The sequence below is a fragment of the Oryzias melastigma genome, linkage group LG9, assembly GCF_002922805.2.
Source record: "Oryzias melastigma strain HK-1 linkage group LG9, ASM292280v2, whole genome shotgun sequence".
NCBI lineage: Eukaryota > Metazoa > Chordata > Actinopteri > Beloniformes > Adrianichthyidae > Oryzias > Oryzias melastigma.
In genome coordinates, this window is record NC_050520.1 from 26,721,719 (window position 1) to 26,749,640 (window position 27,922).

The 27,922-nt window shown below is 38.2% G+C and overlaps 1 protein-coding gene across 2 annotated transcripts in view; it reads left to right on the forward strand.

Annotated features, from left to right (window-relative positions):
- Positions 1-2,532: 2,532 nt before the first annotated feature.
- The window catches only part of dock5 (dedicator of cytokinesis 5), a 41,406-nt gene continuing 16,016 nt past the window's right edge, over positions 2,533-27,922 (forward strand). For both annotated transcript variants that reach the window (XM_024275419.2, XM_024275420.2), the window contains exons 1-23: positions 2,533-2,814; positions 11,144-11,227; positions 11,365-11,405; positions 11,504-11,559; positions 11,801-11,897; positions 12,031-12,179; positions 12,315-12,450; positions 12,548-12,705; positions 13,282-13,363; positions 13,900-14,029; positions 14,582-14,654; positions 21,947-22,089; positions 22,255-22,380; positions 22,511-22,635; positions 23,600-23,698; positions 23,868-23,940; positions 24,037-24,140; positions 24,368-24,548; positions 24,814-24,911; positions 24,992-25,081; positions 27,299-27,399; positions 27,539-27,673; positions 27,778-27,889. In XM_024275419.2, coding sequence (XP_024131187.1) covers positions 2,772-2,814; positions 11,144-11,227; positions 11,365-11,405; positions 11,504-11,559; positions 11,801-11,897; positions 12,031-12,179; positions 12,315-12,450; positions 12,548-12,705; positions 13,282-13,363; positions 13,900-14,029; positions 14,582-14,654; positions 21,947-22,089; positions 22,255-22,380; positions 22,511-22,635; positions 23,600-23,698; positions 23,868-23,940; positions 24,037-24,140; positions 24,368-24,548; positions 24,814-24,911; positions 24,992-25,081; positions 27,299-27,399; positions 27,539-27,673; positions 27,778-27,889 — 2,436 coding nt within the window. In that variant the 5' untranslated portion in view covers positions 2,533-2,771. The remainder of the gene's footprint in view (positions 2,815-11,143; positions 11,228-11,364; positions 11,406-11,503; positions 11,560-11,800; positions 11,898-12,030; positions 12,180-12,314; positions 12,451-12,547; positions 12,706-13,281; positions 13,364-13,899; positions 14,030-14,581; positions 14,655-21,946; positions 22,090-22,254; positions 22,381-22,510; positions 22,636-23,599; positions 23,699-23,867; positions 23,941-24,036; positions 24,141-24,367; positions 24,549-24,813; positions 24,912-24,991; positions 25,082-27,298; positions 27,400-27,538; positions 27,674-27,777; positions 27,890-27,922) is intronic.

The window sequence follows — 27,922 nt, forward strand, 5'->3', positions numbered from 1 at the left end:
GCTCGACCCCTATTTGCTTCTGGCATTGGTCTCTTCTGGCTGTAGACCCATAAATCCATTAGAGCTTTTTTGTATGCTCGTGTCTCAGGAATGGAGGCCTTAAGTGGGGCCTGCATGCCTATCCCTCTAATACCATCTGTCTTTCATGCACAGTCTTGGAGGAATTGTTCTTCTTTACACCACTCAAGAAAACTCTGTTTACTGAATTCGACAGTTCTAGTCAGTGATGGAGTTAAGTCAGGTCAAGCTTTATTTTGATGTCATACTGGAGACATGGGTACCTATACTGTACTTATTACCTAACAGTTTGTGCTTTCTAAACTCATGATTAGATATTTAAACTCTTCAATCTCATTCCTAAATAGGTTTCACCCTTTAACGATAGTGTCAGTAAAAGTGCAGCACATTTTTTTATGATTAAATACTCAATTATTTTTAGACTTTCATGTTGTAATACAACAGTAAATCCAAAAATAATAAGACATGATGTGTGGAGAAATTGTGGGTTAATGGCTTATTGTATGTAATAACACAAAGCAGTCAGTTGATGGCAACATTGCATTCCTTTTTTGGCTCACAGGTAATTTTCTCTGACTCACTTCTTCCTTTTTTCGTTTAGCCTTGATTGGGTAAAAACAGCTTTTTTTTTACTTTCACTGTGGGAGATTTTTTTGCCAAAAGCATAGGGAGAATCAAAGGTAAAATTGGCATGAGCAGATGTGTGTGGCCTCCCCACCTCTCCTTTCTTTACAATAAATCAAAAAAATACTCAGCAAGCACCCACAGCTGAGCCAGAAATAGGTCACAATAATCTCGAATAAGGCTTCAAGTCATGGAAAGTCTACATATAGCTGCAAAAATACATCTCTGTTAATGAAGCTGAATGGAACAGAAGCTGTTAAAGACATCACTTCTGTATTTGGGGAAAAATAAAAGTCATGTTGCTCTTAACATGAAAAATTGTGCAATTTGGATTTGCTTGGATGTCATGTTGGTTCCAAATGTGCTGTGGAAAGCAGTCACATTGCAGCAGATGATGGTGTGTTTGTGGGAATGTGATTGACAGGGCCCTGTCAGAAGAAGCAACAAAAGCTTTAAACGGGCAAACATTACTGACAGCACCATTTGGTTGACTGGCCACAACACAGCAATAAGCACACATAATGGGCAAACAAAAGAGAAATCTCACTGCCAACTGCTGATTTAAATCACTCTTTCTGAAGCCTGGTCCTGAAATAACCCTGCCCTGCTTGTTTTACTGTTTCTCTTTTTGTCTAAAACACAACTGATTGAAACATCTCATTAAAGACCTACTCCAATCCTGTTTTGATCTGTTTTAAAAGCGTACCTATCGTTTTATTTTTATCAGGATTTTACCGTTTTAGGCAAAAAAAAAAAAACCAGACAAAAGCAAAACAAACAAAAAAAAACGTGTAGTTTCCTACAATTTCTGCAGAACGGCAATAGTTCATTGGAAATTTGCCTCTGAGTTGTGGGCGGGACTATTGGTATGGAGTAAGTCTACCCCCACTTCCCATCATCTCTTTGGCTATGTCTGAATTCCTTCACTACTCACTATATAATGCACTATATAGTGCATTTACTATTTTCTAGTGCTGTCGGAATCTATAATTCCAAAATCGAGTGCACTGGAAATTTTCTATAAGTCTTGGTGAAAATCTAGCGTGCATCTATGCTCACTACATTAATGAATAGACCAAAATGCCTTGCGGTTTAACAATTAAAAAAGCAACAACACATGTTTAAATGTGTTTTTAAAAATTTTTTAGCTATTCAGTTTTGAGCCAGATACCAGCTTGGATGTTTAAAACAAATATGTTGGTGGATCTATTTGTCTACCATTTGTTTATGTCTCTTGTGGCTTGCCGTTGTAGCTTCTACGTCACACCCACAAGCTTCTTACAATTCGTGATTAAAAGTGATTTGAATAAATAAATGCTCAAAAAGCAATTTTTGATTTAATTTTTTTTTATAGTCTCCCTGTCTTCCATTGTGGACAAAACACAATTTTTATTGAAGCATCTTTTTCTTTTATGTCTGCAGAGCTGAAACATGCCTCTTTAAATGACTGGGCAGGGAATGCAATTTGTGATTCTCATCTTGATGGACAAGCCAACAGATGCTTCAATTAATTGCGGGACTTGTAAGGAATATTCAGCCTGTTTAAATCCAATGCTTTGTGAAGGCGTCTTGTTTATTGGAGGAGGTCTCATTTAAAGCAGTCACTTTGAGTCGCTGCATCGCAATTCATCTCGGTTTAATTAAAAACAATAACCGGCTAATCATTTATTCATGACACATCAGTGATTTATAACTCTGGCGAGATTAATTATTTACAAGAATGTCAAATTGTGTGCAGTCCCACTCTGGAAGGGAACTACCGGGAAGAGTCCTTGAAGCCAAACGGGGAACTCTTGAGACCCTGTAGGGTTTGGGTGAAATAAATTTGAGCAAATTTGCAAATTCCAAACTGTTGCGGATGCGTGTAAATGACGGGGCACGCGGACCCCTCTGGTGGCTCCTCGTGGCGCGCGCGCGGCGGTTTGTAGTGAGGAACGGGGCGGCGTGATCCTGCCTTTTCACCCTCTTCCCGCTCCAGCCGCGCGGCGCCCTCCTCCCCCCGCCCCAACCCAAGTTATGATGGCGGAACTGTAGGCTTCGGGACGAGCAGGAGTGCACCGCCCGTCCTCAGCGAGCAAGTGTACATAGTTATTTATTTATTCAACCAACTTTCTTGCCTCCTCCCCGCTATGACCCGCTGGATTCCCACTAAAAGAGAGAAGTATGGAGTCGGTAAGTGGTCCTATTTAATTACGTGTTTTGCTAGGAGGGGGAGAGCTCGCCGGAGTGAACTCCCAGCAACAACACTTAACTTCAAAAGAAGTTGGGAAACAACTTTGCAGCTACGGGAGCTGACGTTCCACATAAGAGTTATTTTTTTCAACTGTAAAAGTTCGTTTTTGACTCTTTTTACCACCAGGTTCTCTGCGCGGATACACATTTTGAAGAAACGGCTAAAAAAATAGTTCAAAATAGGTGCTCTGGCATTAGAGGAAAGGAGCCTAGAGTTCCGTGAGCATACATACCAGCCATTTTTCTGCTTAATCTTCCTAAGAAGACTGGTAGAAGTTAACTAAACCTCATTTTTTATTAAAAGTTTATTAGTACAGAACCCTTTAGAGCTCTAGTACTAGAGACTCTACATGGGAGCCACTGCTGGGGCCACACTGCACAACAGATAAACAGACTAACTGTTTTAGACACTTTAACATCGGTCTATACCAGAGGAATGAACCCTCACGGTGCTTTTTAGTTCCCCAAAAATAGGCAACACATGTTGCAACAAGGTGTGTGTGTTCGCCCCCTCCCTCTTCACCTGTATTTGAGTGTTTGCAATCTGCAGCTATCAGGAAGCTCCACACACCCTCTAGGCAAATTCTTTTCAGGTGTATTGTAATAGTTGTACTGTCAGCACATTATAACTTGTTATTCTTTGCAAACAAAATCTCCAACACACACACACACTTATTGTTTACTGTGCAAATGTAGAACAGAGGAAGCATTTAACTGCAGTGAATCACAGCATGAACATGTTCTGTTACCTGTAAATGTGACTAACCTTGATTTATTTATTAATTTATTTTAGCGGAGTGTTTTGTGGCCGGCTCGGTGTGTTGACTGAAAATATGTGTACCCACTGTTTCAAGTGTAGCCGTGCAGTAGCGCTCCTCCCTGTGCCCACACGACCTTTGCTTTACTAGCAATGCTGAGATCTTCATGATAAAGTGTTACTGTCTGTTATTGCCCCACTTAGCTGTCACTCACATGCTTTTTTTGCCCTCTGAAACACTGTAGTCACTACTACTTAATCTGCAAAATTATGTCAGGATCCCGTATAAGGGCTTACATTTTTTAATCCGATTAGTTAACCGTGCTACGCTCAAATACAAGAAGCTACGCTTTGGGATGGAGGAAGAGTTTGTTAGGTATTTGATAACATCAGCAATGTCACGCTTCCTAACAAGGAAATGTAGATAATAAAGGGATTAACATATCGCTCATTAATAGCATGACTTCTTCATTCTGAAAAGTGAGCACTGCATGGAGGGCACCCGGGACTTGAAAAGAGGGAAGTGATCTATATGTAGCTTAAAGTAAGACTGCTGTTAATTCTAGCAAATCACTTCAAGTGGTGTCAATTAGGCGGTGTCTTTGGGTTTTGTGGAAAATAAAAATCAGGTGCAGCGGAAAGTGATAAAAAACTGAGTTTACAAGCCGTAGGCGCGTGAAAAATGAAAGCACTAAATGTTAGCTTTAAGGTGTTCCATGTGTGGAAAATAAAGCAAAGCATCTGGCCCTTCACAGCACGTAAATCTGTCTGTTAGTGCATCTACCCATACATCGCAAAACAGAACACGTGTCAGATTTTATAAGGGAGAAGTTCCTTTAAAGTCCCACTCCAACTCTATTTTCATCTATTGTAAAATAATACCCCTGTGGTTTTTAATTATGATTATCCAGTTTTTAGCCAAAATAAAACAGCTTGCATCATTTTTTAAGATGTATTTTCTGCAGAGCGGCAGGAGTTCATCAGACATTCACCTCTGGGTTGTGAACGGGACTGTTGATACCTACGTACGTTGATATCCCAGCATTCCTTTGTTTACAATCTCTCCTGCTAGCTTACAGTCCCTCCCAGCCCTCTGCTAACATTTGTGTAGCAAAACAAAAAAACAAAAAAAACAGCAAGCAGTATTGAAGCTATGCAGCTGTACAGTTTTGAGCCAGATGACTGCTTAGATGAGGAAAATTAAGACGTTAAAGTAAATGTCTGCAAGTGGACGCATCAGAGTTGGACTGGAGCCGTGAGACTGACCCGTAATCCCAGTTTCTGCGTCACAAACTACTTTTATTTTTGTTCCTGATCCATCTCAATTTGGTTAAAGAAACACTCAGAAATGCAGTTTTAATCCTAAAATATTTTATATATATCCTCCATCATCAGAAAAATGCTACGAGAAAATGTTAAAAACACCAAATAACACATTTTTTATTAGAGTGGATCATTAAGAATAAAGATTCCACCAGTTTCTCACATTATGTAGATTATTCTGCTCATTTCCTAGTTAAGCTATGTGAGCATTTGTTGGAGCCATTCTGTCAGGTTTATTTTGACCTTTTTAGGTGTTGCTTCAGACTTTGTAGAATGCTTGACCTACTTGCTGTTACATGATCCCACCTGAGCAAAGCACAGCCTGTCCGATGGCGTCACATTTGACTCAAGATCGGTATTCCAGGGGATTTTGAAGTGGATTTAGTAACTGTGAGGAGATTAGGCACTGCGGCTGCCAACTAAGACCAAATCATCATTCCTACACCGCCATGCCTGACAGCTATCGCAGGCTGTTTGTTCAGATATGTTGTTTTTCCGTTGCATCAGCTGAGATGTTACCTAAGGGATTGTTTTTACGCCGTTTTTGTGTGTGTGTTAATTTTAAATACATGTTTGCTGCGTTTCCCACATTGACTGTAAATGAGAACTGGACCAAGCGACTCCTCCCCATGGCGTTTCAAACAGGAAGTACCTGCTAACTCCAGGAAACCAAAATCCCATTGATTTTTATTTAAACTTTCTATTTCATTAAAATTAAGAGGTGCCCGCTGGCCCCCACATTTGATTGGTGTGGACTAGCAACAAACCTATTCCTGATTGGCGAGAGTGGTTGCCATAGAAACAATGACTCAGACCGATTCAGACCAATCACTGCTTACTGATGTTGTTCAGCTCTGACAAGGCGAAATCCATATAACAAGAAAAAGCGACTGGATTGAGTTAATTTAATTGGAGCTGGAAGTTTTTATGGGTGACATCACACTCACACGGTCCAGTTCTCTTGAACAGTCAACGATTTACATTGAAAATAATTTTTTAAAGCAACTATTTCAACCTGTAGCTCTAGTTGTTCAGTCTTTTTTGTCCTGACATAAACATTGATATCCAACATATCAACTGAGTACGACGGAGACTAAAAAGCTGCCTCTTCTGTTTATTTTAACTTATGTTGGGCTTAAATTATGTGATGATTATGACTCAAAGAGATTTTTTTTTTTCAAATTTGTAAAGAGTCTTTATCACATTACAGGGTAACAAACAATAATACGGCAGAATAACAAAATCAAAATATATCCTTTCAAAAAGCTGGTAACTAATTTTGACGTTTTTAATCTTGTTTCAGCAGTTTTGACTTAAAGTTTTTCACATTGCAATTATTTTTCCTTCCTGATGGATGAAGCTAAACTGCTTGTTATTAAGTACATTTATAAATATATTTGCTTCACATTTTGACCTTAGATAACACGTTTCTGCCATACTTTATTTATCTGCTGCTGAAATAGCATACTCAAATATTCTGTGTAAGACTGAAATCTTACATGAAATAAATTTAATATAAAGGTATGTTTTTTTTTTAATAAATATAAAAGTGCAATGTTTTCTTAATTAGAGTTTGTAAATGGCTTCTTCACAAACCTGAATATAATATTACCTTTTTTTTGGTTCATTTTTATTGTCTACTTTCCATTCATTATTTGTGTGGAAATTATTTTTTTGCGTACTTCTGAAATTAAATATGGTCAGAAGCAGCAATGATATGGCCCTTGTCATCATAACCTATTTATTTTATTTGATCATTGTGCTCATTACTTGTAAAAAAAACAACTTAAAGTTATACTGAGCTGAATGTGACTGTCAAAATAATTTGATTTTTATTTACATTTTCCCAAACTGGATCAACACAAACCACAGATTATGTCTAAATTTCTTCTAAAACATCTTTTTTGTTTAGAAAACAATTTAGCTAATGCTGTAAAGTGAACGTTAATATAATTGTGATATTTTTTGACATCGTAAACTAACATCAAACATCTTGAAAATAACCCCCTAACTAATCAGCTTTAGCTTTAAAGATATGTATTTTTTTGATTTGATTAATCAATATTGCTTCTTTTATTTTTTTATTTTATATTCAAGTTTAGAATCATTACAAAATCAGATCAATGATAAGCATTGAGAGAAATGGAGCATGACTTGAACAGCAGACTGTGCACTGATGAAAGACTTGACCCAGAAGAAGGTACTGTGAATTTACTGGTCGATTTACATTCCTACCCTCACCTATGGTCACAAGCTGAGCAACTGAACCGAGGGATAATATATTGGATACAGGCAGCTGGATTGGTTTGTAAAGATAGTGCTAGAAGCTCAGTGATCCAGGAGAGGCACTGTCGAGGTCCTGCTCCTCCACATCAAGCTGGGTTTGTTTGGGCCTTGGGTCAGGGTGTTTTCTGGTGAGGTGTTGTTTCTGTGTTCTGTGGGGAGGAAGCCCTGTGGTGGATCAATGAGACAGGTTTGATCCATTGGTTGTCCTCAAAAGCCGTGTTCTGTGCAACATCTAGAACTCTAATATCGTTAGCGAACGTTCTTAAAATAATAATACTTAAGCTTAAGTTTAAGCAGCACTGCAGTCTTATTATTTCCCTGAATTTTCTCCATGGAAACCTTTTTCGGGCTGATAAATTCAGAGTAAAAGCATATAAAACCTTCATTCAGGATTTTTACCAGGTTCCTAATAAATTATATGAAACTTTCCAGCATAAAAACTCTCCCCACAAATGCAACATTTTCATCTTAATTTAATTTTCATCTTTTTATTAAAAAAGAGGACAGTGCGCTTCAGATTTTCATCTCATACAAAGATTGCAATCATCACATCTCTGATTGCTCGCCTCACAACGTCAGCCCAGATTGTTGGGGATGATTGGAGGTGCGAGCTGACCTTTCTTAGTTTTAATGGGCTTGACCATACAGAAGAGAAGTCGAGACTTTTACAACTTAGATTTTAGTAATTTGGCTATCTGGAGAAGAGTCTCATTTTTTTCTCTCCTCCACTTCATCTCTATCATTCATTTGTATTCCTGTCATAGCTAAGAGTCGATGCTGGCTTTTTAAACTTGAATTAAAAGACAAAGCTTCATGCTGATCTAATTTTGTCCCTTTTTACACTATTAGCTTTGAGGTTCAAAGTCAAATTTCTGACATGTGGGTCGCCTATAAGAACTTATTAGGAGGAGTTCAGTTTTAAGAGCCACATATCATTTTCTGACTGTCTAGACAGCAAGTAGGAAGCACAAGGCTTCTCTGTTGAGGCTGTTTTTGGAGACACGGTGTCTGAGGAAAATTGGCCTGAAGACAAACGTACTTACATTTATCTAATCGTAAAAAAAGGTAGCTTTTCCTTACTTTGGCAGAAGTTGATTTTAATACTTTTTAGAAGTGATTCAGAAATCTTCCAGATCACTAGTTACTCTAAGATGTTTGTCCTTTATTTTGTACTCGTGTCCTTTTTTTGTTAGTACAAGAATATAAAAAAATTGGCTTTATATAAAGTCAACATGTCATTTTTTTCATTCAGATGCAGCATTACATTTGTTTATGCCAATACAAGGTTTGTCTTTTTGGTTTTATCTTGGATTAACATTTTTTTATTGGCTGGGAAAAAAAATATTTTTAAGAATTAGTTGATAGTACTTTCTTGTGGGTTTCTTTTTATGCTTTTTGTATTCTTTGTTCCTGCCTTTATAGTATAGCCACGATAGGATATTTATTGTGTGGTTTGCCTTCTTGCTAAGTTGCTGATGAGAACAATAGATTCATTTTGTATTGTGTTAACTTTGATGAGCTGCCAGCAGTCGCTCAAACTGTTCAGGCGTGGTGTGTTTTTTTTTTTTTTAATTGTTCTCTAATCCACTTCTAAGCAAAACCTTTTGCAGTGACTGACTTAAACGAGTATGCGCACTGACGTGGACTCGTGGCGATAAAACTTTATTGGAATTTACAGGCTTTGTGTCTAAAACTGGGAAAGCCAGGTTTTTTTTTTTTTTTTGCACAGATAAGTGCTGTGAGAGCCTGGACTGAAGCCTTTAGTTTAGAAACGTGTGGCATCACAACATGCTCCACGGGGCTCCCACGGCTGGAACCCTGCCATGTTGTCGTGAGGCCCCAACACTCTGTCAAGTTGCTGAATGGACTATTGTCACTCCTGGCATGACTAGAGGCAGTTGTCATTTTTTTTCAGTGTAATTTCCTGGTGATTCATGTGACCGTCTGTCCTCATGAAAATTATTAATGACACTCCTGTCTTTGAACCAGCAGGCTAGCGAGACACACTTTTATTTGTGGCGTTCATTTTCTATTTGTGGCCCTACAAATAGGCCTAATAATTATTGTGTATTCAAAGTCAGTGGGGACACATTTGTAAGCTATTGGGGGGAGAAAAAGCTAATGAATATAATTAAGTTTGCATAATATGAAAGCTCAGCTGGAAAAGAATACCAACTATGTAATTACAAACTGGGTTAGAACCAAACTTGATACCTTGTGAAGTGTTCTTTCTTTTTTTTTTATTTTTTTTTTAATTTTTTTTTTTTTTTTAAGATAGCCAAAGTTACACGCGATGGAAAAGCGATGAAGACGATCATGTATTCTCATTCAGTTGTTTGTCGAGTCTTGGTGTGATGAGTAGAGCCAGTTGAAGCGTGCTGTGAAATCTGGCCTCAAGTCAGAAGTATTTCCACCACACAAGCCAGGGCAGAGCCCTGCTATAGTTTCTTTATCTTTGACATCTCTAAGTCATGACCAAAAAACTTCGTTTGAGTTTTTTTTTTGGTTTCCTTTTTGCAGTATCTTTTTAATTGGTGCTGTGTCATATTTTGTGTCAAACGTCCAAGAATAGTTTTATTTTGAGACACAGGAGAGTTTGGGAGTTAAAGCTGGTGTAAAACAGTGCTTGAGGGTGACACTCTAAAAACTTTGGGGCGATCGTCTGCTGTGACGGGTAGAACAGCTCAGAGAGAAAAGGAAGAGGAGAAATTAATACAGGGACATTTATTATAGGACAAGAGACAAATTGTTTTCTGCAACTATGGCTCATATATATACATTACATGGCCTTAAAATATAAAGCTATGCTATTTAGTCTATGCTATTTAAACCATGTTAAAATATTTAAAGCAGCTATGAGATTGTGTAAGCATTTAGTTAACATTTTTTGAAGTTTACACTGTCTTTTACGTTACGCGCATTGCAAAGGCTGATATCGCGATGAGGATAATTCTTGATTCATTGTGCATTCCTGTTGTGGGTACATGTTATGTTCAGGAAACTGTATTGGGAGCGATTTAAAAAAATAAATATTTAATGTTCCATCTTTTAAACAGAACACTATCATTATCCTTCCTACCTGCCATTTTTTGTGGGGGGCAGAATTCTATATCAATATATCTGGCCAAGATGGCTATGACCGGGAAGCTGAAATAAAATCATAAACGTTTGAACTTGGCTCTGTTCAAATCAAGGAGTTGCGTGACCAAACCTTTTATGCATCCCTTTCTCACAATTTCCTTCTAAAACCTTTAAATTGCTGTTGCTGTCATGGCAATCATCTCTGAGTGCAGAAAGATGTTACAACTCAAATATTCACATTTGGTTCAACACAGGTTTGAAAGAAGCTGCTTCTGTTTATTTTTTATTCATTTTAATGCACATTGATTTTGCCTTTTGCCTTCTGGTGTGTATTTTAAATCAAAGATTGATACGGACCAATGTAGTTAGCAGAGAAAATGCATGCAGTTGCAGATAATTTGGGCTGCAGAGGAACTGACAGAACCCTGGCAGACTGGTGCAGATAACACTATTTGCATCAGATGGGCCGTGTGCATGAGCAGACATGGTAACCAAGAAATTGGCTCAAGATGAGGAATAAATCAAAGCTCCAGATCTTCAGTGCTGCAAGTGGAAGTCCTGCTCCAACCACAACAAGGGCGAATTGGCTTCATTTTCCTTAAAAATACCCCAAAACTGTCAATCTTTGAAGCAGAACTTTTAAAACCGACTTGCTTCTCTGTGGACAAAGTGACCGAGAAGGATTTTAGTTTTTTTTTTTAATCCAGCAGCCCTTGAAAAGGGGAAAAAGGCACATCAGTCAAACTGTTGGCAATAATTGAATTTACCTTACTAAAGAAGTAAATTATTCTCATAACGAAATGGTCTGAACTGTCCTTTCAGCAATCTACAATTATGATTCCAATGGGGAGCAGGAGCTGTGTCTTCAGGTGGGGGACCCAGTGCACATACTTGAGAAATTTGAAGGTGAGTACAAGTAGAAAACAGGCCTGGACATATCCCTCTTTGCCTTTTCCGTCACGTTGTTCTCTTTCAAATCTTATTCAAATGCTCCACCCCCATTGACACATTTAAAAAAGAAATCTGTTCATCCATGTCCTCAGGCTGGTATAGGGGTTACTCACTACGAAATAAATCCCAGAAGGTATGTGCTGTATTACTACTTTAACTTCATCCTAAATACTGTTGACGTATCAGTATATATCAAGTATTTATGTGGATACTAATTAATTGTTTCCTCAGGGTATTTTCCCAGCTTCCTTCATCAGCTTAAAGGAGGCTAGGGTTGAAGGATCAGGGTGAGATCATACACCAGTAAACATTTCATTTTGATCAAAATGCACTTTTTTGTTCATCATCATTTATAAAACAAAATTTTGGTAGAATCATGACATTTCAGGGTTCTGTAGTGGTTTTTCCGTACTATGATGATCCAGTTATGATTCACATGAAATTGTTTTGAATGCTGTCATTCAGAGTACATGGCATGATTTAAGAGGAGTGAGCCGTATTTTATTTTTCTGTCTTTGCGGCTGATAGCCGGCAGGAAACGATTATTCCAGCAGATTTACCGCTGGTGCAGGAGCTTGGGGCTACCCTGAGGGAATGGGCGCAGATATGGCACAAGCTCTACGTGGTACGTGCAGACTTCTCTCCCCCCTGCTCGGTTCTGAACTCTTTAGACACATTTTGGTGAAAATGTTGCATTTCTGTTCATTTGTCTGAAGCAATTCTATTTATAACGCAACATATGCATGTTTATCTGACAGGCAAACAAGATAACCCTGTTCAGGAGTGTGCAGCAAATGGCCTACAGCCTCATTGAGTATCGATCTCAGATAGTGTCAGGAACGCTGCCCAAAGATGACCTTGTAGAGTTAAAAAAGAAAGTCACAGCGAAGATTGATTATGGAAACCGGTATGAATCCTGCTGTCCCCTTCCACTGCAGTCATATGAAATCTCTTGTAAATGTTACTGTAAAGTTTTATATGCCTTAGTCACATCCCTGTTGTTGTCCTCATGAGATTCTGTCCGGTTCTTCTTGCCGCATAGGATTCTTGGGTTGGACCTGGTTGTGCGAGATGAGGCAGGAAACATGCTTCATCCCGACCGCACCAGTACGGTCAGCCTGTTCCGGGCTCACGAGACCGCTTCCCGCAGCATCGATGAAAGAATACAAGAGGAGAAGGCACAGTTCAATCTGATTCGTTTAAGCTGTCTTTCTGTTACCAGACCCCCTCAGTTGTTCTTCACGTTGCTGCATCTCTGCTTTTGTCTTTATGCAGACTAGGCTTCAAAACCGGAAAATGAGTTATCAAACCCTTCTCAGTTCGGTTCACACCTACAGCCTTCTCATGAATCTGAGAAACTTTGTGTGCAACATCGGGGAAGATTCGGAGTTGCTCATGTCCCTCTACGACCCAGACCAATCGGAATTCATCAGGTCTCAATTCTAAAGCTTAATTACAAATATATAGAAAAAAATCTATAGTTTTATGCTCTCATTTGTAAATGACACTATATTGTCAGTTATCCAAAGCAGGGCAAAATGAGTTATTATTATCTGTCGTCTGGTGATTGATAGAAAATTCTGCAAGTTGCTATGTTAAGATGCTGCTATTTCTGCCGCATTTTCAATGAACAATCAAAAGTGAAGGCTTTTTGTTGTATGGAATAGAAAGCAACTGCTTGCTAAACTGTAAGTAATTAGACTAGATTAAATTCTAAACAATTTGCTGTTTAGAATCTTTCTAAATTGTACAAATGATATGATGCTTAAAGAATGGTTTAAAAGAATATATTAAAAATGCAGGTAGGGCGAGAAAGTGAAACTTATTGTTTTCCTGAAGAGTTCCACTGATTCATACATTAACGCTAAATAAAAGATCCAACGACAGGATTTAGATGAAAGTTTCATGAGCTGACAGAAAAACAAATGCTGCACTGCTAGGTTCCTTTTCCCCTTTCTTCTGGAGACAATCTGTTTTTCTAACTGTGATTTTTATTTGAAATCACGCAGCGAGAACTTTCTGGCGGACTGGGACAGTAAGGGGATGCCTAAAGAAATGACAAAGCTCAACAACCTGCCAGCCCTGTTCACAGTAAGTGAATCCCCACCAGCTGACCGCGTTCTCTCCATTACAAAGCAAAGGTCTGAAATCTGCAGGAACCGATGAAAAGTTGCTGCCGGGCATCGCTCAATTTATACTCCAAACCCTCACTCAATTTTCAGCGTAGACTCATGGTGTTTGCTCGTCTCTTTCCGGGGCTTTGTTGTCGATTGTTTTATGGCACACTCAACAGTGTCCTGCATATGTGCTACCAGGAGGTGGTTGTCTGGAGTGTAATAAAAGCCCATCAATCAGGAAAAAGAGATTACATATTAGGTATGATTTTCTGCCCTAGAGAGTGCAAATCAATGCCCCTTCCACATAAAAAAATAAAGAAGTATAAAGCAAAGAAAAATGTGGAGAGCGGTGCTTGTGTTTACTCTTTTACGACACGCTTTCATCCTGTAATATTCGCCATCTGGGCTGGTGCCATATGACACATAATCACCTGCTGATGAAAAGAGAAGGTCACTGCCTGTTGTATCTAATTCATGTCATGTGCCATAACAAATTATCTTTGTGTTCAGGACCTGAGCAGCAGTGACTTGATGAGGCAGCGACTCTTCCTGGTGTGTCAGATCATCAGGGTGGGCAGCATGGAGCTCAAAGAGGGCAAGAGACAAACCGGCGGTCTGAGGAGACCGTTCGGTGTGGCCGGTGAGCTGCTTTTTTTTTTAAATTGGTCCCAGTTTATGTCCCCCTCCCGCAGTAATGCTCCTGAATGAATTGTGAACCAATGACAGAGCTATTTGTCAAGCAAAATTGCAGCATTTTCCTTATGAGCCCCCCCAATCCCCCAATAAAAGCTTTCAACTACAGATTTTTTGCAGAAAATGGTTCAGTCACTACTTTTTCATTTGTGATTGGCTGTGGGAGATGATAAATGGTTCTCGCTGGTGTTTCAGCAAATTGACTGAAGCCAAATTCTGAAATAACATTTAAACCCTCCTTTCTAAGAAAACAACAACTTTAGAAGCTTTATTTAGCTGGAGATTAAGAACCATCCATCTGATTTACCTTATTGACTGAATGCTGCATCATGCAGTAAATGAGTGAAATGCACCACCTGGCTACACTCTCATTGTAAAAGGAGGAAATTATGCTGTTACTTTTAAAAACAACAAAGGTAAATACATGTTGTGTTGGCTTTGACAGTAAATATTAAAACTGTTTAGCATCTGAATTCTATTAATGTGCTTATCATTACAGTAATGGACATAACAGACATTGCCCACGGCACAGTTGACGATGAAGACAAACAGCATTTCATCCCCTTTCAGCAGTGAGTATTTTGGTGCCAAAACTCCTGAGCTCTCCTGAAGTCAGTTTTCGTTTTGTTTTGTTTGTGCAAAAAGGTAAAGGAGGTTGTTAGGGAAGTTGATTGCAAAAAAAAAGCACATTTTGCTTCCACACCTAAAGATGTAATTGAGTCCTAACATCTCAACTTTGCTTCCTTTTACCTTTTTCTCTAGTTTTAGGGAACATGTACACATGATCTAATTACTCAGGAAATAATTTGGGATGTGTTGACTTTTAGAAACATGAAAAATTTCTAACAACTTTACTTTTTTCTTAAAAAACAGTCTTTTGATGGAATTGTGCTACATATAATCAGAAATTCATTTTGTTACATTTTAAGACTGCTTTCTTGTTTCTATGACAAAAAACTTTTTTAAACTCTCGGAACCTGGCAAATTAGTTTTATTAAACTGATATATTATCTTATTTGGCTCTCCATACAGAAGGTTTTGTAATTCCAGAGTTATTACTGTAAGGTCACACTGAACACATTTTTCAAACAAGCAGAAGATAAGAGTAGTAACGAGGCATTGATACTTCTGCATTTTACTTCTCTATTCAATACAAAAATACAAAAAACATTCAAATTAGAGCAGCGGACAATTAAATCCCAAAGTTTAAACCACTGTTTTCATTTAAAGCAACGTTTTAAGAATCTGTCTTGTTTATTATTTGTTTCAATTTTGGGCTTTTTTCTCCTTGTATATACGGTTGGGCACTGATTGGGTTTATTCGGTTTCAAAGCAGTTCTTTGGTTTTGGTTCCTAATCGGTGCCAATTTTGTTACTTCAGTAATAAAAATAATACCTACATCTTCCCAAATCAACACATGTTCATTCCCAAGTCATCACATATTGACGCATGGTTAAGACTTCCACGTCAAAAATTTACACTTTGGGTGTCGTCGTTTTTTTGGTTTGCTGGCTGTTCTCATTTCAGTCACTGAGACATAGAAATACCACGGTATCGATATCATCCAGACACACCCCCGACTGAGATCAAAGCCAAGTTAACCCCTCAGACACCGTGGCCCCTCAGCCGCGGTGTCCACCTCAAGATCACATGTTTGACAGGCGGTGAGCAGCAAATTCACCGTGCAATGAAAGAGTGGCACCCCACCGATTTGCGGCTCGGAGTCTGGGGAGCTCTGATTTAATGGGAACTGCGACAGGACAAAAACCCTCGTATTGGGTTACTATTTTACCCGCTGATCGAGTCACTGAAAACGTCACATGCCCAAAACAGAGTTCCTGATTGGCTGATTCGACGCAGCGACCTGTCAAACTTCTGTGAGCTGCTCTGAAATGCAGCCATATATTTGAGCACTATAGCTACTCTAGAACAGGGGTCACCAACGTGGTGCCCACGGGCACCAGGTGGCCCCCAAGAACCACACAAGGTGCCCTCAGGTCTCTTCTAAAATTAGCACAAGTCACTTGTGAGCTGCGTCTAAAGTTAAATTTTATTCTGTTGCTTTTTTTTTTCCAAAGTACATATGCATTTACATAGATTTAAAAATTTAAAGGTCCTAAAAATATGTTCATAATACATGAACTATAGATAAGTTTAGGTGACCTCTGACCTACTCCAGTTCAATTTTGTTAAAAATGTCGCAGATTTGGTAATTAGTTCAAAATGTGACAAGATTTGTTTAAAAATGTGTGAATTGATTTTTCTTTAACATTACCTAGTTGATAAACATGTTACAATATAGTAAAAAGGGGATGTTTTTCCCATGAAATGTAGTGATGTAAGTTATCATCTGAAAGTGTAACAATTACTGAGATCATTTAAGTGCTGAATGTTGATATTTGTTTCCTAGATTGTTGTCATTGTTGATAATTATGGTGAGAAAGCAGTGTCTTGATATAGAGGATTATCATTATTCATTATTAATAATGTATAGCTAACTATAACAAAGCAAAATTTGTTATTTCAAACTGGTAGCCCTTCGTATGACTCAGTACCCATGAAGTAGCTCTCAGTTTCAAAATGGTTGGTGACCCCTGGTCTAGAACTTCAAAGTACTAAACAGAGTAGAAGTGATTGACATGTCCTAAGACAAATAGACCTTCACTGAAACTAAACCCTAAAATGCGGAACTGATTGTAGCAGCTTCTTTCGGTTTTGGTATAACCGCGTAAATCATAAAGGTTCCTACTTGGAACAAAATTTTGGTGCCCAACCCTACTTGTATATGAGCATGCTGCAAGTGACAGGTCATAGCTAACACTTAACACGCAAGGGTAAGTTGAGGGACACTGCAAGACACACCTATGCTCCCTTGAGTTGCAGCCACACCTCTCCACGAGCCACAACTCAAAAACCTGCAGCACCCGTTAGGTTCAACCTCCCGTATGGATGCATGGAATTAAGGTTTTAGCTCTGAAGTCCAATTGACATTTTTGACATGTACTAATAATAATTAATAATTCTGATTACTAGTTGCCATAAGAAGCCAAGATTTCTCATTTTTGTTGGAGATATGCAATTGACAATTTGAATTGCTGCCTTTATTTTTTGTCATTATGTTTTAAGGAGTGAAGCTTTTAACTTTTAACTGCTTAGAAAGCAAAAGCAAAATGTTGCAGTTATTCATATTTATTACAGAAGCCAAAATACTCAGGATGATGACACAGAGATCAATACTGCCTAATATCAGCCATTTGCTAAAGACGAGCAGTTTCGTCAAAGAAAATGACACATCCAGATTTTGAACAAGATAACACAATAGCTTTAAAGTGGTTCACATTAGCATTATAAATGCACGGTGCATGAAAACTACTGACAGAAAATTGTTTTTGTTGGAAACAAAATCTTTATATTTACCCTTGTACAGTGTGGCAAACAAGAGTTTGGCAGTCACCTCTTCTGCAGATTGTCCAACTTTAAAAGATGAGTTTGGTCTGTGATTTTGGGAGACAAAAAAATAAAAAAACAAACCAGGAAATTATGTTATAAGAGTTTTAATGAGTTTATTTGTAAAGGGTTATAAGGTTTTTGTAGGTCTTCTTTTGGTTTACACATACTGCTATTTTGAAACTTTATTCAATGTAGATCTTCTCAAGAACTATGATTATTTAATTGCTGTTGCTGGGCAACACAGACCTTTAACTCTGTCCACACATCTCTATCAGATTGAGGTCCAGAGATGTCATCCATACTGGAAGATCCATCCTTGTTTCATCCTCAATGCTCTTATTGAGGTTTTTGTCATACATGGCCTGATTTGTCCTTCCCTAAATACGGATCAGTCCTCCTGTCTTCTTTGCTGAAAAGGCACCTTGAAGTATGATGTTTCCACCCTCATGCTTCACAATGAGTACGTCACTCTCGGGATGTATTTCAGGATTCTTTTCCCTATAAAGATGGCGAGTGTCGTTTATACCAAAGAGTTCCAATTACGGTTTCAACTGACCACATGACATTCTCCCAATCTTCCCCTGCATCATCCAGATGGTTTTTAATAAACTCTAGACGGACCTGGACATGTGATGGTTAAAGTAGGAGGACTTTTGAAGCTCTGGAGGATTCGAATTTATGGCGATGTAGTGCGTTGCTATAGTAGCCTTTTGTTACTGTTGTCCCAGCTCTCTTCAGGTTAATGACCAGCCAAGTAGTTCTGAGCTGTTTTTCCTGCCCGTTCTCAAGATCATTTGCTCTCCATCAGGTGAGATCTTGCTCACCTGATGGAGAACAAATAATCTTGAGAATGGGCAGAGCTCCAGGTGGAAGGAGATTTCCAGTTCACCAAGCTGCTTACTTATTGTAGATTGATTCATCCCAGTCCCTTGTTCAGGTTGTTCAGTTGTGTCCCTGGTATTCTACAGCAGCTCTTTGCTGATGGAAAGGTTGCAGTCTGACTGTTTAGGCTTGTGGACAGGTGTATTTTATACAGATTACCAGTTCAATCCGGTGCCATTTAAACAAATAAAAAATGAAGGATAGAAGAGCTTAAAAACCAGTTTGTGAAGGGCAGAAATATTTCTCATTTTTAGAATCTAAATAGCTGTTTTCTAGTAACTATTTTGAATTATTATACCAATATACTCTTCAAAAATTAAACATTGTGATTTCAACTCACCTTTGTAAAGGGAACAACTTGCAGAATTGGTAACCGCCCTCTGTATATAATGATTTAACGGCACTATAGTGTTGTGGGAGTACTAACTGTACATTCCCCCATATGTCACTACTGTGTATCACGTATGAAACACCACTGAAGAGCTGTAGTTACATGCTTGTCACAACACGGTGGGGCTCTATCTTGGAGATGTTAACACATTTGCTGCTTGTGTGAGAGAATGTCCTTTGCTATTATAACAAGAAAATGCTGAAATCACTGGCTGTCATCACCTCATTAAGAGCGTGTTAATTAACACGCCATTTAACAGATTAATAGCATATCACTACACTCACCCATCCAAAGAGTTGAATTCGAGTTACTTCCACAGTCACAGGTGTTTAAATCATCACCTAGGCATGCTGACTGCTTCTGCAAACATCCGTGACAGAATGTACCAGGAGTTCAGTGATCCCACTGCAGTGTTGTGATGGGATGCTGTTTAAATTTGTTCTATAAATGATGTCAACACTAAATTTTCAAGAGTAGAATATATATATATATTTGTTAAGTGAAAGGATTGGAAACATCTGAAACTTTTCATCATGTACTGATGTTCAATGTGAACAGAGATCATACATTTTCTGCAGAGTCATCACTACGGCATAAAAAAACACTTCAAACCTCACATGTCCTTTAGTGTAGCTCAAAACAACCTAAAGAGCTTCATTGAATGACAAATAATAATGGCTAAGTAAGCCATACACCACCAGATACAATGTAAAGACTAATGCAGTGAGCTGATGGAGCACACGTCTCCATCTGATGGAGGGATGTGGCTTTTGAAATTTGCACGTCTCTGGCTGCAGGAAAAAAGGGATTTGGGTGTTCAGTTTGATTTCCAGCAGCTGGGCTCGGGTTCTTAGTACCAGGGAAAGACATCTGTAGGCAGTAGTTGTTTTTATTATCCGAAAGCTTTAAATAGCAGAATTCATTTTAAGCCGGAAAGGTAAGGAACAAAGACTAAAATAAACCACTTAAGCATTTCCTGAACATGTTGGACAGGTCAGGTGAAAGCTGTAGAAGTGCACTCTCACTTAGGTAAAGGAAATAAGTCAACTGTCATTATCACACATTGTAGCACTATATGTAAAAGTGTATTCTTACACTAGAGTTGCTCTAAACTGTCTTTTTTTGGTTTTGATTTAACATTATCAGAACATGATTGAACGATTAAAAAAAGAACAAAACAAGAAATAGTACATTTGTTTACTTTAAGATAATCTATAGTTCATAACTAATCAGTTGAAAAGTTAGCCGTCTATTAGATGTGACGTTAAGAGGGAGTATATTGTTGTTTAGGATCCACAGACTGAAGCTACATAAGTGCTTTTATTAGATAATGTTCAGACAGTTTGCTCATCTTCTGCACATACAGACAGTGTGCTGCACTTGTGATGTCTAGTTAATGGTGTGCTTTTGCAATTACATTTCCTCTGTCAGTCTTGCACAGAACGGATGTTTCTTGTAAACTGCAAATTCATTAGGTAGACTTGCTCTGCCTCAATTATAACTTTTAAATGTTCAAAAATTTTGTGAAAACATGCATACCTTGCCTCTAAGAATTCCTGTAAATATGGGTAGCTAAAAGTAATTCTTTGAATTGTCTTTTCATTTGCTGATCGCCTGTCTTCATGCTGTATATTCAAGTAACTTCACCAACAGTCGCATTATTTGTCCACTTGGCCCAACTAAATGGCTTTAATAAAAGCCTGGGATGTGATGCCAGATTATTTGCATATACTTGTGTTGACATTGCCTTTTTGTTTCATGCATACAATTTATTTATTCAAAATTAGCCACTTTTGGTACACTGCTTTTTATGGATGACTGCTCACTTCTGAAATTTTCCCTGTTTTTTTAAGTGAACTAAAAAACATGTTTTTAACCCATAAAATACATAAGAAATATAGCCTTTGTTAACCAAAATTTGATTAAAATTAGAGCTGTCAGTCGATTAAAAAAGGTGATCAAATTAATAACACGTTTAGGTTGTGATTAATTTGATTAATCACATTTTTTTATGAGGTAAATTTTATATGACGACTTTTGTAAAAAAAAATAGGCCAGAGAGAAAATATGTCCCTTCATTTTCACTGTTGGAAATGTTTAAAATGTATAAAGTGTTAACTCAGAAGTGTAATTTATGTGGGCAAAACGCATCAACAGTAAGATAAGCAGAATTCTTAACACTTTTATATCTGCAGTATTACTTCATGATAACAAAGATGCTGACATACAGCCATAAGGAACCAACATTGTGTTTCTGCACTTTAAATGGTCCGGGTGAATACTCAATTCTGATTGGCTGCTGAGTGTAGATGCACGCCTGGAAAATAAGTTCCGGTCACAATGTTCGATATGTGCAGACTTCTTCAAAACAAGCTTTTGCTTCGTGATCTGGACAAAAACAAGCAGTAAGAGGTGAATTTAGTCTCTGAATTGATGCTTTTTTAAAAAAATTTGCTTTCTTTTGCCACTGCAGTCAAGATTGCTATCGGCTCAGTGATGTGTATTCATGTTTCCATGACTACAAGCCGCTATCTAACCGCTAGCTATCAAATAGTCCACCATTTGTAAAAAAGTGATTTAAACCTAAAAAATAATGAGAATTAAATATTAAAAATTGATTGAAAATGTATTAATTTTGTTAGTGACCATGTTATAAGTAGCATAGTGCTCGATGAAGTGAGCATTATCAGAAATTAATGCACGCCGTGGACCCTGAACTGATGGAAGACGGTTGCTTTGCTGAGTGTAATTAATTAGAGTTAATAAATAAATATGCATAAATGTTTTTTGGATTAATTAATCACGTGCGTTAACGCATTAACGTTGACAGCCCTAATTAAAATAAACTTGGTTTGGTATTTGGAGGGCCTTTCATAAAGAAAAAAGTCAGCTAATTAAATTGTAAATTAAAAAAAAAAGTCCTGCTGTGCGAAGCTCAGCAGTACTACACAACTGCTTACCATTTCCCTGTTTTGGCCACTTGAGGTATGTGACATGTTTGGAAGGATAATGGTGCATCCCGTCAATAAATCCAGACAGTCTCACGTTTCCTCTGCGGCTCCTCTGTCCATTTATTTGTCACCTGTCAGCGACGCTGGCAGCTAATTTTTCTTCTTCTTATCCCACCATCTCTCCCCCAGGATAGCTATGGAAACCTACATCCGCCAGAGGCAGCTCATCATGTCTCCGCTCATCCCCTCCAGAGTCATAGGAGAGAACGAGCCGCTCACGGCTGTCTTCAACAAAGTCATTGCCACGCGGGAGGTCAATCACAAAGGCCAGGGTAAAATGAAGTGCTCACAGACGGTGCTCTCCCCTGTGATTTCAGAGGGTCGCTCTAAATTAACCTTTGTGTTTGGGAGGAGGGGATAAATGATGTGTGAGGGATATAAAGATGTGTCCTTTTAGGGTCTGTCTCATTGAATTTCTTTACATATCGGCTCGCCAGGACTGTTCGTGACCCTGAAGCTGCTCCCGGGGGATCTCGCTCAAGTCAGGAAGGACTACCCACACTTTGTAGATCGCAACGTGGCTATTGTCAGGAAAATGGGCTTTCCAGAGATCATCCTCCCAGGTGGCCCATTTGTTGCTCGGCATTGCTCAGTCATGGCTATTTTAATTGTACCCAGAGTTGTGAGAAGGTTTTTCTTTTTTAATTCTCTGGACATTCAACAAATGGTCTGTTCTTTTTTTTCTTTTTCCAGGAAATGTCAGAAATGATATTTATGTAACCTTGCTTCAGGGAGAGTTTGACCGCGGGAAAAAGAAGACCCCCAAAAATGTCGAGGTCACAATAAGTGTGCACGATGAAGAGGGCAGGCCTGTGGAGGTAACAAAAAAGACAAAAAGCACACCTTTTTGTCATTTTAGTACTTATTTTTAGGGTTTTTAGTCTTAAAGTAAGGTAGCATCCTTCTGTAGTCATCCTTGTAATTCATAGTTTATGAGTTATGGTCCTAATGGGATGCGTGTCCTGTGGGTCACTCTTCATGAAGGTCCATCAGGTTGTAAGATGTGTCATTCCTTTCTATTTATTACCAATTAACTGCATAATTAATGGCAGCATCAAATATTCTTAGGTACATTAATGCTCTCAAATGAAACACAACGTGCTCTCATACAGAAATGAAGTGACAGAAATGAAGTGTATCATCTGATCAGATGTTGGCAAGTGTCCCTTTAATCTCATAGCTCCTCTTTGTGTCATAAGTAATCTAAATTGTTTGATAATCTTTGTTGTATTATATTTCTTTTGTCTATAAAGTGGCAAGTATTGTTTAAATATTCAAATTTTCCTTAAGAGCCACTGTGGTTACAATTGTGTTTTTAACATGTTTTTGTGGCATTTTTATGATATATATGAGAAAATTAAGCTTAAAATGACATTTGTGAGTAATTCTTTATTTGTATCTCTGTGAATTAGGAGTAGACACAAAATTGTAGTTTGAAAATGCTTGTAGTTGTTCTGTGCCAACGGTGCCATTCACAACTCGGAGGTGAATTTCTGATGAATTACTGCTGCTCTGCAGAAACAATGTCCTAGAAAAAGGCAGTTTATAAAAATGGGCTAAAAAGGGCATATTCATAATTAAAAGACCACTGGGAACAATCTTACACTAGATCAAAATGTGATCGTAGTGGAACTTTAAAGGGTTTATCCTTTTGACTTTGTGCAGGATTCTGTCTTGCACTGAACACACTATAAAACTCAGTGACAACATTAAGAAGTTGTTTTTAGTTGGAGTCATAACTTTCCTGCCTTGTGAATAATTTCACTCATTCGTTTTCCATAGAAAGCGATTTTTCCAGGGGCAGGTTGTAAGGGCATGACGGAGTACAAGTCTGTCATATACTACCAGGTGAAGCAGCCTTGTTGGAACGAAACAGTGAAGGTAGGATCAATTTAACAACCCCTATGCTTCCAGTATTTGCATTTTTTTAGGGTTTTCTCTGTAGCTTTATAGACCTTCTGCAGAAAGTTAATTGAATCTGTTTCTCATGCAAAAAACAGTTTATTCACAACTCAGTTATTTCCCCTGACTTTTTTCTCATCTCTTCAAGGTGACGATTCCCATCGAGGATGTCTGCCACTGTCACCTGATTATGACGCTGCGGCACAGATCCTCCCAAGACTGTGAGTTATGTTTGTGTCTGATAGATCCTGCTCCCCTGTTGAATACAGCCTTTTTTTTAAATAGTTCTACGCTCTCTGCTTCTGTGTATCCTTCAGCTAGGGACAAATCAGAGCGGCCCTTCGGCATGGCCTTTGTCAGACTCATGAGAAAAGATGGGACCACACTGAGAGACGGCAGGCATGACCTTATCGTCTATAAGGTAGAGGGTAATATTTCAATATTTGATTTTTTTTTAAGTAAATTTGATGTCCTGGGTTAAGAGATAAACTAACCAGACTATCTAAACTAATTATGCAAAACTATGTCATGAAAATCTGCCAGTGGGTTGATGGATTATGCATGAATCTCTCCTTGATCAATAAATATGAGATTACATGTCCATCAATCAATATGCATATCTCATTCCCCGTGTTGTGAACTTTTTAGGCGGATGTGAAAAAATCAGAGGATGCAAAGGTTTATCTCACCTTGCCGGCAACCTGGTCTGAAGTGGAGGAGAAGCAGAACCAAACGGGGAAGCCGTTTCAGCATTCAGGAGCCATTCCTGTGACTAAAGACAGCTTCCAGATCGCCACTCTCACCTGCTCCACTAAACTCACTCAGAATGGTACCCCGGGGCTCATCAAATTTTCCCACTACTCTAGTCTAAGACTTTGATAAATAATAGATGTTGTGTCACAAGTCATCCCAAAGAAATGGGCCTGAATTTGTGATAGATAAGCACAGCGGTGCTATCGCTGTTACCTCAACAAAGAAAACTGATTTGCATTTGAGTGGATCTGTGTTTTTGATGTATAGAAAATTTTGAATTTGTATTAACATTTTTAGCACATTTACCTCAAAGGGAGAATTAATCTTATTTTTTTAAATAGTGGACCTGCTTGGCCTTCTGAACTGGAGGTCTAACTCAGAAGATCTTGACAAGATCTTGCAAAGACTCATGGAGGTGGAAGGAGGAGAAATAGTAAAGGTAGACCCTTGCATGTTATATGATAAGATGCTTTACTGTACATGCTGTTACTCTGTATGGATCGATTTTCTTTCTTTCAGTTTCTCCAGGACACTCTCGATGCTTTGTTCAACATCATGATGGAAACTTCCCAAAAGGACACATATGACACCTTGGTGTTTGATGCTCTGGTTGGTCTTCATTTAAATATTGTTTAATTTTATGGAGGTCGTTAACACTCAGATGTTGGAGCTTTAGATTTTTCTTTTGAAAACTTTTAATTAAAGCTTTTGTACCAAGCTAAAAAATATATATATATATTTTTAAAGATATTAAAATGCTTTGCTTAGATTTCTGTTTCCGATAAACACGTCAAAGGCACAATATCTTATTAAAAACCCACTCTGATCCTCTTTTGATTCATTTTAAAATTGTGTTATTCTTGATTTTTGGTTGCGGAATTCTTGATTTATGTGTAACATTGCATTTGTGCATGTATAATTCTTGATTTGTAACACATACAACACATTTTGACCATAAGTGAAAAAAAAATATGAAATTAAAAAAAATATAAAATACAATTTACACATACAAAAATAAAAATTGCAACAGCTTGAAACTAACTACACACCTTTAAAAATTACGCACAAATTGCTTTGTTACGCACACACAAAACTGCATTTATGCACAAATCTGAGGTGAGACTCTTTTCATATCTACGAGAAAGAAAAGATTTATTCGTTAGAGATGCGTTTAAATGCTGGTAGAATGCTGGGTCATCAGTTTTTTTTACTAGCCGCTGTGAACTTAGATTGTGACTATTATCTGGTGAAAGTTGACATTGAAATTTTCCCACTTTTTCAAACAGATATGCCAGATACGTAATATAGAAAAGTCTAAATATGTGTTTTTAAAATACTATACTAACTGTCAAACTGAGACTGAGACATCTTCATGTACTAAGTTTCTCTATTCTTGGTGCTGCCTCGGGGCTGCGCTTTCCCTGCAGCGCTTTCGCAGATACGAGTTTTAAAAATTATTATTTTGACTTTTTAGTATTATTTAGAGCAGCACATCTGTTTAAGAAAGTGGGAAAATGTCAAGTTTTACCAGATATTATTCACAATCTGAGTTCAAAGCAGCTGATAGGAAAATTCTGATGACCCAGCATTCTAGCAGCATTTAAACGCATCACTCACAGACAAATATTTTCTTTCTCTGAGATATGAAGAGTCTCACATCAGATTTGTGCATAACAGAGGTTTTGTGTGTGCGTAACAAGCAATTTGTGTAATTTTTAAACTTTTGTGCATATAGTTAGTTTCAAGCTGTTGTAATTTTAAGTTGTGCATGTTAAGATTTTGTATTCTTTTGAATTTCTGACATTTTTTAGTTACGAGCAAGAAGTATTGCATGAGTTACAAATGGAGAATTATGCACGCACAAATTCAAACTTACGCACAAATCAAGAATTACACTCAAACAAATCGCAGTGTTACTATTTTCTCTCCATAGTTTCTGCAAAGATGCAGTTTTTCATAAGAAATTCATCTCTGAGTTGTGGGCGGGACTGTTGGTGCAGAGCAATCCCGCCCCCTAACCTCTCTCCTTTTGCTGAGAGCTTGGAGCAAAGAGCTTGTGCCCCACCCACCATTTCTACGTCACAATAAAACTGTTTTTTTTTTTTTTCCCAGTATTTTTTTTGTCTTCTCTTGATTCACAATGATTTGAATAAGGAAATTCTGCATCATACAATTTTTAACCTTAATTTTCCTTATGTATGTCCTCCATTATCAGAAAAATGATACAAGAACATGCTAAAGCACCATTTTCATCAGAGTGGGTCTTTAATGCAGTTTAAAGGCAGCTTATAGTATCGGAACAGCATGTATGGTGATAAAAGTGCTGATTTTGCATTAAAGGTGTTTGCCTTCTATAGCTTTATTACTTAGTATTCAAACTTTTACTTTGAACTCTCCATTTTTTAATGTGTTAGACAACTTTTTCTATCAAGGAGAGACGGTCAGAAACCGTGTCTCTATATTTAAGCAGTGTCATGTCCTACGCGCTCCATCCCCCCGTTTGATGCCTGCAGCTGCAAATACGGCCATTCAAAGTAGCTCTTAAACATGTTTGCATCTTGATGTCGGCTGACAACATGTCATATGAATTATTCTGCAGCAAAACCAGCCTTCTAATGTAACGCAGCACAAATATGAGTTTGTAGTTCACAAGAACAGCACCTTAATACGGATCTCATGCGGCATTAATGACATGAAGCTTGACGTCTTTTGCTGTAAACGATGAACAGAAGCGCTGCTGTGCTGCAAGGCCTTTACAAACCTCACATTGGTCTTTTTACTCTCACAGTGCTCTGATTTGTGTTTCTTTGTCTTGTTTATTACCAGGTATTTATAATCACGCTTATTGGCGACATCAAATTTCAGCATTTTAACCCCGTCTTGGAAACCTACATTAGCAAGCACTTCAGTGCCACTTTGGCTTACTTGTGAGTACCCGCTCTAGATTCCCCCACCTTTAAAGGCTTATGGATGCTTTTTATTTTTAGTACTTTTTGCTCCAATGCACTTCTTACCCACCCACGCCCAAATTACCAGGAGACCTTAATGCCTCATCTGCTTTCTCAGGAAGCTAACCGGGGTGCTTAACTATTACGTGGGCCATGCTGAGGAGCCCAGCCTGACAGAGAAACTCTTCTCAGCACTCAAAGCTCTCAAGTATCTTTTCAGGTTTATAGTACAATCCCGAGTCCTCTATCTCAGGTATGAGGAGTCCTGCCACACATAAATCCATTAAGCATTTAAATATTTCAAAGATGACGTCTTGTAATGCAAGCTGTGCCTTTTTTCATGTATTTTTTTCTCAGGTTCTATGGAAACAGTGAGGATGGCGACGATTTCCTGAACTCGATCCGTACGCTTTTCCTCTCCTTTAACTCTCTCATGGACAGACCTCTGGATGAAGGAGTGAAGATAAAGGTACATGCATGTTTGGTTTTCCCTTTCCCTTCT